This window comes from Triplophysa rosa, linkage group LG3 (genome assembly GCF_024868665.1).
Source record: "Triplophysa rosa linkage group LG3, Trosa_1v2, whole genome shotgun sequence".
Taxonomy (NCBI): Eukaryota; Metazoa; Chordata; class Actinopteri; order Cypriniformes; family Nemacheilidae; genus Triplophysa; species Triplophysa rosa.
This window is the reverse complement of record NC_079892.1, coordinates 12752055-12766785: the sequence shown is the minus strand read 5'-3', so window position 1 is coordinate 12766785 and position 14731 is coordinate 12752055. Positions and strand designations below refer to the sequence as shown.

General features: G+C 38.7%; 1 protein-coding gene across 1 annotated transcript in view; it reads left to right on the top strand.

Moving 5' to 3' along the window:
* The window catches only part of b4galnt4a (beta-1,4-N-acetyl-galactosaminyl transferase 4a), a 208409-nt gene that overhangs the window by 57123 nt on the left and 136555 nt on the right, over positions 1-14731 (top strand). The window contains exon 2 of the mRNA XM_057330341.1: positions 1158-1270. Within this exon, the coding sequence (XP_057186324.1) occupies positions 1158-1270 (113 nt within the window). The remainder of the gene's footprint in view (positions 1-1157; positions 1271-14731) is intronic.

Sequence of the window (14731 nt, the reverse complement as noted above, 5' to 3'; positions counted from 1 at the left end):
TATGGCGGGTCACCTCATATTCCCTCTCCTTGTTTGAATCTCACGACACCTCCATGTATCCCTCTAGCTTCTCAACACCTGAGTGACCCTCATTTTCTAACGGTGGTCGATGTAGGACAACACCATAATCCATTGGAAGTGTGTCAGTTGCCTAGTGGCGCTGGTTTCTATGTGACAGAGCTGAAGCTGGCCGTTACTAGCTATGAATATTTACTAGCTATGAATAATTCTCGATGGCCGTGAAACGGCAATTATGAGGAAACTTGAATTATTTTGCAGTTATCTTGTATGTCTAGGTCAAGCCAAGTGGTTACTCAGTGGTATTCTCTTTTATTGCTTAGGAAATTGAAGCTATGCAATCCACATTTTTTTAGAAATGCGTTTTTATCACTAATTTAACCTTAAAGTGCTAGTTCACCCCAAAATGAAACTTCTGTCATCATATATGTGATATGTTGTCATTTTGTCATTTCAACCCTTTGTGAAAATAGCTTTTCTAATGTGGATTTCATAGCTTCAATAATGTGTTGTTTTAAAAAAATTGGTAAAGAAAAGGTTTCCATTGGTTGTGAAATTATTGACTTTTGGTTCAACAACAAAATTCTTCTCCGGAGAAATCTGAGAGGCAAGATGTTTCCAATTGGTCTTGACAGATTCAACTGAGATATTTAAGAGATCTTATACGTATGTGATTTTTCTTAGTAGACTTCCTGAAAGAGAATGTTTGTTTCTGTGTGAATTGTTATTGTCCAGACTAAACTTTTCCAAAGTGTACCTGAAAGGGTCATTGCTCAAAGGTTTGGCTCTACAAGACTATCAACTAACTTACTGATTTATTCATTTGTCAAAGCCTTTAACAGAATAAAATTAGTCCAGCATACTGTTGTAACTTGGAACTTTTTTTCAAAAAGCTTTTCAGGCATGTTTCAAACCCATACTTGCCTTTAACCATCCGGGTGTAAATTACTTTATTGTACTTCCTCACCAAAATTCACAATCTCTCTCTAAGGATTATATTGAAAGAAAAGAAGGGACACCATAACAGCAGCTCATGACTTCATGCAGTGTATTATATGTAATATAAATGGTAATGATACAATCTAACAATGCTGCTGGTGAAATGTGGTGAATATGTGTGGTCTTTGTCTCATTTTTAGATGGCGAGAGGCCGATGGAGGGAACTGATACAAGCCATAAGAGAGACTCGCAATCCTCGGACAAATTTCGGAAAAGTGAAGACGCCAGCAACAGCCAGGAAGAAGAAAACGCAGTGAGTTCGAAACTTTGTCAAGGGTTTATCAGCCTTACAATGCCGTGTGATACTTAATGATTTGATTGCAATATTGAAAATACTTTCAAATTTAATTGATCATAATTGTTTTACAAAGATACAAGATTAGTGTCGAGCAGAAAAAGATTTGAGTCCACTTTCAGGTTGCAGTGTGAATTCAGTGTAAATCTCATATCACTTTTGTGTAAAACAGTTTCGGCGTAAAACAAGTTTAATAATGGCTTGACATAAAAACTGCAGCCATATGAAATGTTAATTGTTTTTCTTTTGCTGTTCAAATTGCAATTTCTAATGACAACGTGTTTTGCGCAGCGCTTTTATTGGCACAAATTTTCACGGTCACTCTCAAACTTTCCGTTTCGGGAAACCCTTTCTAAAAAACAAACTTTTAATATGAAGCTTGCTTATATAGATTCCCCCAAAATGATTTTTTTAAGACAAACAAGGTTTGTCTTTAAATAGCTGAAATCATGAATAGTCTTTTCACTCATCCAACAAATTCCTCCAAAGAGTCGACGCTGCATTTCAGTCCATCCCGCGGCACAGAGGGTTCTGGCTTTTAGCGCCTTTCATCTCAAATACAACACACACACACTATCTCAAGCTAACACATCTGCTATCTACCCTCACTGTTAGATCATGTATGGACCAAAATGTAGCACATTTTTTTATATTGCAGAACATACTCATTTTTAGAAATTGCACTAATAATGGTATGCTTACAGGCATAGTTCATGTGAAATGAACATTTGCTTTTAATTTACTTACACCTGAAGATAAATTTTGTCTTCAGTAGAACAGTGAAAAATGTGTTTAGCCTTAGTAATTCATAAAATGAAGGTTTCCGTAACGTTTAGAGTCAGAAAAGCAGATACAGGTGTAAAGCAGTTACTCCACACAGGATGATGAAAAACAAAAAAAACTTTAATACAAACCAAAAATCGAGGAAAACACGAGGAGAACAAGAACTTGAAAGGAGCAAAAAAAAAAAACGTTACATTTTTGACTAGACAATGAACAAAGGAAGAGGCAGAGTATTAATAATGTCTGGGTAATGAGTCTGATGCAGAGTGCAGGTGCAGGTGCAGAGACAATGACGAGGGACAGGTGAAACAGTCATGATGAGGGACTCGTGAGGGAGTGTGGGAAAAGGGCATCCTGGGGCAAAAACGTGGAAAACAGAACTAGGGACAAACAGGAATGTCACAACAGGCAACTCAAAATAATCCTTTCAACTACTGACTATATATTGAGGTCTTTTGAAACACAACAGTTAGAATTCAGTCAAAAAAGATTTTCTAAATTGTTTTAAAAGTTAACAAGTAATAGAGTTAAATAATCGTGTTCTCAATTTTGTCCAAAATAACCGTGATTATGATTCTTGTCATAATCGAGCAGCCCTTAAAAAGGTAAGAAGGAGATGGTTCTTTAAATAATCTTTGACTGAATGGTTCTGTCAGGTTTGGTGGACAGAATCCAGGCCCAGGCAACAAAGGGTTAACAAAAATACTTGTATTTGTAACAGAAATAAAAACCCACGATGGGGCAAAACAGAAACTCTGAATAATAAAACAAACAGAAAACTCCCCGCAAGGGGGACAAAAGAAACAAGGTCAAAAATCCAAATAATAATCCAAAACACGAATAAGGGAAAGTCCAAACAGGAATACGTTATTGCCAGGCGACACGAACAAGAAGGCAACCAGGTAAACACACACAGGAGGTACAGGGAACAAGGAACAATGCAAAGACAGGGACAAAGGGAACTGAGACATTAAATAAGGAAACATTAACGAGGGGAGATTACACGGGGACGGAGACGAGCAGGTGACAAGACTTAACATTAAGGGAGACTAGCGGGAAGATGAATGGGACAGGTGAGGGAGATGGAACACTAACGGAGAAATGAACGGAGCTAAACAGAAGACAGGAGGACACGCGGCGAAATGTCAAAACAAACCACCACGTGTCTCCACACAAGACGAAACACACACACAAGACATGGTACTGTCACGACCCTGTCCAGAAGGCACGAAAACTCGGAATAGGAAGGACAGGATCCTGACAGTACTCCCGCTCCAAGGGCCGAACCCCGAACGGCCCGAGGGGAAAAAATTCAGCGGGACAAGACAGACAAGAACAAAGACAGACACCACACAGACAGAACAGAACATATTAGGGGCAGGGCTGACAAAACTACGAAGGGGTTGGGGTTGGACAGTAAGAAAAATAACGGGAAGGGAGGGGGGGAATGGGCGAGATAAACTTGGGGACATTAAACTTGGGTGGGACCGGGGGTGGGGACCTAGGAGGGTCAGGGGGCTGTTTCTTAGGGCGGGGCAGAGGCTTGGCAGGGGCAGGACGGGAAGGGACAGACATGGTTGGGGAAGGCTGGGACAATAACGGCTGGACAGGGTTGGGTGCCGACTGGAAGGCCGGCTGACAAAGGCTAGGTGCCGGCTGGAAGGCCAGCTGGACACAACTGGACGCCGGCTGGAAGGTGCAGCAGACACTGGATGGAAGGTCGGCTGGATGGGACTGGACGCCGGCTGGGACACCGGCTGTGACGTCTGCTGCACCGGACTGGACGCCGGCTGGAATGCCGGCTGGATTGCCGGCTGCTGGGCCGGGTTAGATCCCGGCCGCGCCGGACTGGACGCTGGCTTGCACGCCAGCTGGGACGCCGGCTGCATCGGTTGGGACGCCAGCTGCTGCACCGGCTGGGACGCCGGCTGAATCGCTGGCTGGATAACCGGCTGAATCGCCGGCTGGATAACCGGCTGCACCGCTGGCTGGGACGCCGGCTGAATCACCGGCTGCTCCGGCTGAATCGCCGGCTGGATCCCCGGCTGGGCTGGGTTCCGTGCCTCCCTCCGTTGCCTCTTCTTTTTCAGCCGAGCCACCCGTCTGGTGGTCGGCTGGAGGAAGGAGGTGAAGGGCACGGCTGGCTCGGGGTTGGTGGCCTCTGATGAGGACCCCCAAGACTCTCGCCTCCCCCTCTTGCCACCGAGGATGGCTGGAGGTGAGGCTGCAGGGGGTGAGGCGGACGGTGTGGCGACACCCAAAACCCCGATCTGCAGGGTACGGTCTTCGGGGATTGTCGCCAGCCCCGTGAGAGGCTCTGCCATGGACGGTCCCCTGGGCTCCTCACGATCCATCCAGGGGTCTCATCCTGCGCATTTCGGCCAGCTCGAAGGGTTCATCGAGGCAGCTGTTGAAGATTACCTTCAGTTCTGCCTCGTTGAACCCCGAGCGGCGCGCAGTAGACAGGAAGTCCATGGCGAAGTCTTTCACGGGGGTCTCCTTCTGACGGAAGCTGAACAAGAGGTGAGCCTGGCAGCTCCTGAATGCCTCATCCGACTCCGTCAAGCCTGCTGGGTTCTCTTGTGGTCTGCGCATTCTGTCAGGGCTGTGGAGGACAGAACCCAGGCGCAGGCAACAAGGAGTTAACAAAAATACTTTTATTTGTTGCAGAAATAAAAACCCACGATGGGGAAAAACAGAAACTCTGAATAATAAAACAAACAGAAAACTCCCCGCAAGGGGGACAAAACAAACAAGGTCAAAAATCCAAATAATAATCCAAAACACGAATAAGGGAAAGTCCAAACAGGAATACCGTTATTGCCAGGCGACACGAACAAGAAGGCAACCAGGTAAACACAAACAGGAGATACAGGGAACAAGGAACAATGCAAAGACAAGGGACAAAGGGAACCGAGACATTAAATAAGGAAACATTAACGAGGGGAGATTACACGGGGACGGAGATGAGCAGGTGACAAAACTTAACATTAAGGGAGACTAGCGGGAAGATGAATGGGACAGGTGAGGGAGATGAAACACTAACAGAGAAACGAGGGGGCGGAGCTAAACAGAAGACAGGAGGACACGCGGCGAAATGTGAAAACAAACCGGCACGTGTCTCCACACCAGACGAAACACACACACAAGACATGGTACTGTCACGACCCTGTCCAGAAGGCACGAAAACTCGGAATAGGAAGGACAGGATCCTGACAGGTTCTTTGTGGCATCGCTGTAAAGAACCTTTTAGGCACCGGTGCAGGTGGGGTTGTTTTAACCTAAATTGCTGGGTTAATTTAACCCAATGGTTGGGTTTGTCCCTTTCTGACCCTGTTCTGAGTTGAAAATAACTTTCATTTTTTAGAAAAAAACACCCATCATAGGACACTTATAAACCAACAATTGGTTTTGTGCATATTTCAGTTAACAACCCACACTCAAAAAAACGTTTGTTGGAATTACTCAATTTAATCATGGACATTGGTTCCACAGGATTTAAACAAGTTTCTTTTTGCATTTTCTTGAAAAAAAGTGAGAAACTCGTCTACATGCGCTCTTAAAAATAAAGGTGTTTAAAAGGTTCTTCACAGCGATGCCATAGAAGAACCATTTTTGGTTCCACTAAGAACCATTCAGCCAAAGGTTCTTTAAAGAACCATCTCTTTCTTACTTTTTTATAATCTATATAACCTTATTTCGCCACAAAGAACTTTTTGTGAAACAGAGAGGTTCTTCAGATGTTAAAGGTTCTTTATGGCATCGAAGAACCTTTTAAAGCACCTTGCAGTATAAGGTTGAGTAAATCCACAGAAAATGTTGATTATTCGGTGAACTAACCCTTTAAAGTGACCAAGAAATCAAACTTCCCAAATAATTTTCTTACTCAGCATATTTTGTCTATCGCCATAAGCATTGGTTAGATTTATGCTTAAAACAACAACAACAACAACATTTCCTGTAAATATCTGTATTTAAAATTAACAGCTTGTCCTCATGGAATAAAATATAAAAATGATGACTAATTTCCCCACAGGGTTGTATTTACATTTTGTCCAATAAAATTCTCTCTGGAATGAGACCTCCCTTTACCCAAATGTCTGTTCAGAGATACAGAATTGTAAACAATGTCATTATTTCAAAACATATGCAGGCTAATATTATTTTTCATCTGATCTGTAGGTGTAAATGATGTTATAAATGCTTCACAATGGATAATAAAGTATCATCACTGTTTTGTACATGGTGCAAACAGCCAACTGTGCTAAAAGTTCTATTGACCGTGTATATGTTTCAGTCTACTGTAGCTTCACGGCTCAATAGGAAATATGTCAACATAGAAACGAAAATGACTTTTGCCACACCATTTCATGGGATTTGTATTTCAGTGGCTGTAAACCTGTGAGGGAGGGGTTTGTCAAGTCATAATGAAATGGAGATTGTGGAGTATGATGTGGACAAACAGAGAAGCGTGACAGATGCTCTGCTGGTGAAGTGATTTATGTGTGTGAAGAGAAATCTATCATTGCCCGTGCTGTGCCGTGAATGCCAAACTGCTGTTTAGTTCGGCTTCACGTTCCCAATGACACACACACACTCCTTTGTCCATACAGTTTTTCTTCTGCTCATTAAACCTGCACATTTTCTGTCTATTTGTAGTTTAGACATAAAATATTACGTTTCTTGTAGAGTTGTTCTTTTATGTCGATGATGAATCTGATGGTTGTCTGTGATCAGCAAGCTTATCTGATGATTGGAGATAAATCCACCTGCTGAGACGTCTGTCTGTCTTCACTCGAGCTATCTTTATCTCCACTCTGTCTCTGTCATCTCAATTTCTGTTTCTGTCTTTATCGTTTTCTCTGCCTTATCCCCATGCTACCTCTGCCGTCTAACATCTCTGTATAATCTCAGTTTCTGCAATTGCTATATCTATGTCCCTTTTTTATGTACTTAAAAATAAAACTCAGAAACATTAGCTAGTCCACGGAGAGGACAGGTGTGTGTGTGTGGACTGTTGGGTTATGTCTCCATCATAAATGATTACAGAAACTATTTACCACTTCTTTGTTGTCGTGTGAGAGACACATGTGTCTTCGTGCCATCGGGTCTATGGAATCAAAAGTGACAGTTGTGTGTAAAGTATCTGAGACATGTGGCATCCAGTTCCAAACCACACTTGAGTGAGAACTACATTTGTGTTTCCTGAAGAAAATACTGGTGCTTGCGAAACAAAATGGGACAAAAATATATGGGAATATACTGGAAAATACAATGCAGTATATGAAATAATACATTTTTATGTAATGTATCCGAGTGCTTATATTTTTCAATATATGAAAATAAACAATTCATTATGTATTATTCAATATATAAAAATATTTTTCAAATATATATTACGTGATTTAATATTTTAATAAGGTAATATATAGGAAAATATATATGTTTTTTGCATAATGGATGTAAAGAAGGTTAAACAGATTCATTAAAGGAAGGCCAATATTAGTACATATATTTCAAATATTACCAACTTACAAGATTACTTACCAATATTACCAAATAATTACCAAGAATGTCTAACACATTCTGAATATTTAACTATTTTATTGGCTGTGTCTTTATATAGTGCACTATTCGAGGGGACGGCCATTTTGTAATGGTCTCTGAAACCATAGTGGACACATTACAAACATATTTTTTTGTATAGAAAGAACTACATAAATATTCCTCATTTTCTTAGAAAAAGCAGCAGGATCCAAATTATACAGTGGCAGTTGAACATTTTTCTATTTAATTTATTCTTTTTATTTTATTTTATTGGTAACACTTGACGGTAAGGTTGTATTTGTTAACAATCAGTTAATACATTAGTATAATGAACCAACATAAAAATTGAAACAAAAATAAACAATACTTCTACAGCATTTCTTAATCTTTGTTCGTTGTTAATTTGAGCAGTAAGTACATTTTTTAAATCATTAATCCATTCTAAAATACTATATTGCTCATTGTTAGTTCATGTTAGTTAATGCATTTACTAATGGTAACAAATACAACCTTATTGTACTATTTTATTGTTATTTTTTATTATTATTATGATTTTTTTTCATTTTTTTATATTTTATATATATATATATTTTTTTTTTTGATTATTGTTTTGTTGTGTTTTGTTTATATTTTATTTTATTTCTTCTTTATTTTCAAAGGAAAGTGAAGTGTAGATAGCAGAGTAGATGGTTAGAGATTAGAACATAGGATTGGAACAGGACCTTAGCTGGACTAGAACCCTGGGTTCTGTGTTCCGAATGTTGTTTTTATGTGAACTTTTCCTATATAGCAGTAAAAACTTTTTTTAGAATGTAGGGTTAGGTTAGGGTTAGGGTTAGTAAACTATGGTTTCAGAGACCATTACAAAATGGCCGTCCCCTCGAATAGTGCACTATATAAAGACACAGCCAATAAAATAGTTAAATATTCAGAATGTGTTAATTAACCCTAACCCTCGCAGCCTTGCAGGCGCAGTCATTAGAGATGGCACTACACTCTCTACTAACGTAAGGACGGAGCGGTTCACAGGCTTGCCTGAGAGATAATTAATAGCTTAAAAGCCTAGACCTACTTGTGTACCCATTTAGTCACATTTTTACAATCTGACATCACTGTTTCTTTTTCAAAGCATTTTCCTCCTGCATAGTGCTTTGACTGGCTGGCGTATTTGTTAACAGCATTTAAAGCCATAATGCATTCATGACGTTTCCGAATCCTGTACATTTTGCGCACCATCAAGCAACTTTGGCAAAGAAAGGTCATGTCACGTTCGTCCTCTGACCTTTCTTCAGCTGAAGGAAGTGATGTTGCAGAAAGAAGGGTGGGACGTCGCTGTTGGTATCATCCATATTAATGACCCTGAGGACCTTGTATCTGAGCTCAGCGTTTCTGTCAATGTGTTCAGGGTAAAGGACGGAACTACAGGCACCCAGAACTTCTACAGAAGAGCTTTGCACTAAAGACACATTATACAGCACAGCACAGACCGACGGAACAATAAAACCCTTGACCGTCACGAGAGGTTTGCCGTCTCCACTCAAATCGACAATGCTTCCACTCAGACTGCTTCCACCCTCTTCTTATAATTGCTTGCAAATCTATGCCACCGATAATGTGCGATGATGCCATCGGCGGGCCCTGGAAGAAGTAATAGCTCCACTTAAACTCTAAACCGCTATTGATTGTTTAAATGTCTATGAGAAGCGTAGGGTGGTCACCAGGTTCAGAATCCGTTCCTGTCGGATTAATGGCCGCCAGGAGATGAGTGTCAAGACGGAGAGGCCGACGGAGTTCATGTACTCGGAGTCGACTTAAGACATCGAAAGCTGTAGACATTCAGGGTGGACAAATAATTAGCTCGAGGCTGAGATTAAAGGTTTACTCACACACCGTCTAGTTGTCTTTGACTTCAAAAAGACTGTTTGTCGGCTCTTCAAGGAACGTTTAATTGGTTTCATCAAAAGTATAAGGTACACTAATTGCAGGGATAGTTCATTTCCTTTTTGTAGTGTCTATAAAGCCGATCCAAGCTTCTGAAAATGAAGATTTCTGTCCATGCTTTTAATTTGAAATTGCTTGTACACTGCCATAAAAAAACAAGTTCTCTGACCTTGCTGGCTCTTTATGGGCAGCGGGGCAGGCCTGTCACGCCGTCTGTCAGCCTGGCAGTGACTGATATCGCCAACTCCAGCCCACCCAATAAATAAATGTATGCTTTCAGTTTGCCTTCTGCTATAAAGAGTCTTCCCCAAACGGCTGTAAAAGTAGTTAGTTAATCACCATCAGTGGCGCGTGAAGCCGGACAGGCAGTCAATATAGCGGCCGATGTAGATGGCACGTTAAATCGATATCGAAGCCAGACCGCTGTGATGTCAATAAAACACATTCGGGGCCAAAAGGCGCCTCTTAATGAGCTTTACATTCAGATAGATTGGACTAATTGTCTAAATTGTATTTTTATTAACTGTGCTGCACCGACTGGAAATGAGGTCATGTGTGTGTCAACAGGTTTAGCTTAAACTTAATCTTTTAAATTCTGAGGTTGTTGTACTACAAACAAACACGGGTAAAATGCTATAACTTTCAAACATAAACTATTTGATGTTCATTACTAATTTTTAACTTAACGTCTTATTTTTTTATATTCGTAACAACAATTATGCTGCGTCCCAATTCGCCTACATATACTATGCACTAAAAATATGTACTGTTTTTGTTATGGTATATAAGTATATACATTTTAGAGCATAGCAAGACAGTATGCACGCACTGGGACATACTAACGCAAAACGGAAGTGGCCGTTGTTGCCTAGACGACCATCATCAGTCGTCTAGGCAAGATCATTAACAGTCACAAACGTCAAAATACAGCTCTTCTTTGCATTTAAGTATTTATTCATTCAGTGGAGCGTCACTAAGCTCTGCCCTCTCGCAGAGTATTGTGGGTAATATTAGCCGTTAACGTGTCCATCGTTTTGCACTTCGAATTTTAACCGGAAGTAGTAGACCATCCACACGGCAAAATCGCCAGTGTTAAAAAGGGTCAAAATAACTCTCACAGTTTATATAATCCACACTAGTTGTTCTAGCGCTGCAAAGTGTGAGGTCAGATCTGCTGATTCTGATTGGTTGGTTACTAATTTGTAAGTTTGTAATTCTGATTGGTGTATGAGCTTTGCAAAACGATTTAAAGGAAAATTTGTTTTTTAAACTTGCATAAAAATAAGAAACTGTTTTTAACTTTTATTGAAATATAAGTGAGCAAAAATGTTTTTTTTGTGTGTGTTTGCTCAAACATTCATCGTTTCCTTTTAGTTTTAATTAACATAAATAAAACATAAATAAAGCATTCTACTGTACATACAGTAAACAGGTGGAATAATTTGGAGAGTAGATCTGTATAAAGACTTTAGTGTCTAAGACAGGGTTGTCAGATATGTGTGATAAAACTAGCCCAGTGAGCCATAATACCAAAACAATACGTTACAGACCCTGTTATGCATTACATACAATTTCTTATTTAAAATCCCTGCATAGAAGTTATTGTAAACAAGATCTGTTTTTACAAATAACTTCATCTTACCTTAAAAAATGGCCGCTGATGAACAAACTCCTTCCACAAAAACAACCTCTGGCAGCAGTCCAAAGTAAAGAAGGAATACATTTAAAGGTGCTGTGTGTAATATGTCGGAGGATCTATTGACAGAAATGCAATATAATATACATAACTATGTGTTCAGAGGTGTATAAAGACCTTACATAATGAAGCGTTATGGTTTTTTATTACCTTTGAATGAGCTACGTACTGTACATACATAGTCTTCATACACTGTGGGTCCCCTTGCATAGAATTCGCCATGTTGTTTCTACAGTAGCCCTAAACGGATGAACTGCTCTACAGAGTGCGTTTCATAAATACGTTATCTCTTTCGGCAAAGAGGTGAAAACCTGACATCTTAGTCCTGTGAGAGCCACTGTAGTGCTTCAAAAGGGAGGGGTGGCGTGAGCAGTTGGTTGCAATTCACAACCTCACCACTAGATGCCACTAAATCCCCACATTGCTCCTTTAAAATACATTTATTTCATACTAAGTATAGTTCAAATGTATTTCCATATTTACCGACATATCGCTTGAGACTTACTGAAATACAATTATACTTAAACTTTATTTGGAGTACTACCTGTGCACACTGCACATTTCTTAATAGTAAACCTAAAGTGGGTTTTAACGTCACCGTTGTTAAGGATTTTATGATTTTTTAATAATATCAGTCTTTTAATGCAATATATTTAAAGCGTACAGTATAAATACTTAGCAATAGTTCCACTTAGCACAATGAAATACACTTCAGTATACCTTTAGTTGGACCTCAGCACTACTTCTGCACAATTCAAGTGCATTGAGTACAAAATTAGTTGTTCCGATTTAGCAGACTTTAAGTATACCAATTTAGTTTACCAAAAGTACAATTGCAGGACATTTTTACTCATTTACATAAATATGCAAATGCATTTGCAGTATTTTTAGTATGCAATAAATGTATATATTCAAATACATTTTAGTATATTTATTTTTCACTAGGGGTTGACTTGACAAACCTTAGCAGTGTCTGAAACCTCTCCCTCGTTCACTCCTTCACTATTCCCAATATACGAATGACATTTGAGTCCACTATATGGGGAAGAAGTGAATGAAAATGAGTGAGTGATTTCGAACACTGATGTATATAGCCTGCGTCTGACAGTGCTGTCACAGACGTTCGTCATAAAAAATCAAGATTATCTTATATTACACCTGTGTGGCTTTGTGGATTGTTTTATAAAATACAAAAATTCCTTTTCACTTTATATGTCACGTTTGTTGTATTAGTTGAATAGAAAAGAGAACAAAACTACTGTCACATTTATTTGCAGGCATGCTTATTTATCACGTTTAATAAAATTATTTAATATATTTAAAATAAAACACTACTGTTTATCACATTAATTTAATCTGTTTATTCTTTAAAAATGGAAAATAACTGTCAACAATAACAAACACAAGTGTATAAACATGCATTCGTGGCATTAACGGTCAGTGTCCTCCAGCTGATTCTAATCAAGCCGTCGTCCCGTGTTGTATCAGAGCAATTCCATGAAAATGTCAACCTTACCATGAAAAAATAAAGCTTCTACTAAAAATTTGTCCATTTAGGCCTGCTTTATATTGTATTAATGTACAAAGTACTTCAATAAAAATTTTAAGAAAATTGCCTTGATTTCCCACCCACATCAGGTATACAACAATGCCAAAATTAAAATTTCATCCAACCATTTTTCATGCTTTCTGAAGAGGGATCAGAGGCTCCCTTTTTTGTACTTTATGTTTAAAAAAAGGCATTTTGCAGAAAGATGAAGGCATGTCTGAAAAATTAATACACTCACTCTGTCTTACTATTACTGCCTTGTGAATTTATAATGGCTATAATTAGGATGTCACAACGCCTCACTGCTGTGTCACGTCCATAACGTTTTAAAGTTTAAGTTTATGTCATATAATAATTACAAATACAAATAACTTGAAACTTAATATACAAAGCCAAATATGTATGTTGATGATTTTAAACAACACTTCATCTCACTTATTTGCTCTGAACAACCACACTGTAAAAAATTGTTCTCTAAAATAATGGTAAAATGCTGGCAGCAGAGACGCCAGTAATTTACCGTAATTTTACGCTATTCGTGCTGTTAAATTATTTTACGGTATATTGCTGTAAAAAAGAAATACAGTGGATTGCTGTTTTTCCTGTATTTAACAGTAAAATGCTGGCAGCAGAGACGCCAGTAATTTACCGTAATTTTACGTTATTCATGCTGTGAAATTATTTTGCGGTATATTGCTGTAAAAAAGAAATACAATGAATTGCTGTTTTTCCAGTATTTAACAGTAAAATGCTGGCAACAGAGACGCCAGTAATTTACCGTAATTTTACGTTATTCATGCTGTTAAATTATTTTACGGTATATTGCTGTAAAAACGGAATATAGTGCATTGCTGTTTTTCCCGTATTTAACGGTAAAATGCTGGCAGCAGAGATGCCAGTAATTTACCGTAATTTTACATTATTCATGCTGTGGAATTATTTTACGGTAAATTGCTGTAAGAATTAAGGACAGTACATAGCTGTTTTTTAACTTCATCTTTATGCACAATATTGTCCTTTGGGCTACACATGTCTGCTTAACATAAAATATCTATAATAAAAAAATATTAATACAATTATAAGCAAATGTTTTAGAAAGGACATAAACAACTTTTTTTATTTAAGAGCAGCAACACAAAAAAAGAATGACTCAAGTACCAAGCAACCAAGTCAAGTTTTTCAGTAGCAAAACAAATAATTGAAACTTACAAATAAAAACAATGGCAATAAAACAGGTTAAATAACAGAGGCTACCCCCTTTAAACTTGACATATTTAAACATATTTAAAACATGAGAGTACATTTATTAAGAGTCTTATGAGATACTGAAGGTGCTGGCATTCAAAAATGTAATTAGGAACTATCCATCAACCATCTGTTGCAGATGACCATAACATTGGTTGCTTGTTTTTCCCCGTGGTATTCCATGGAACACTGTAAAACAGCAGAAAACAAAAAAAATATCAAATTAAATTTAATCAACATTTAGATAAGCGTTGACACTAAACACTAAATATGCAGCGATATAAGGCTCAAATATGTCGGAAATGAGACGAGAATAAATGGCTAATTTTCCATGTGACCAATATCAGTATTATACGGAGCCCTTTTAGGGACATGGTGGTGGAAAAAAATGAGAGGGAAGAGAAAAATATTTTTTATTTTTTTTATCTCGCAAAACTTTTGCATTCACGCGAGAAACATTGCGTTCTCTCGCAAAGATATTTGCGTTCCCTCGCAAAGATATTTGCGTTATCTCGCAAACACTTCATGTTTAATGTCCCGCTGGCAGAATTTAAGACTAGCTCCGTAGGCTACATAAACATTGGTCTGTAGTCGCAGATTCCCGGACCAATAACTCGTGAGCTAAACGTTCTTATAACACAAATTACACCTCATTCTA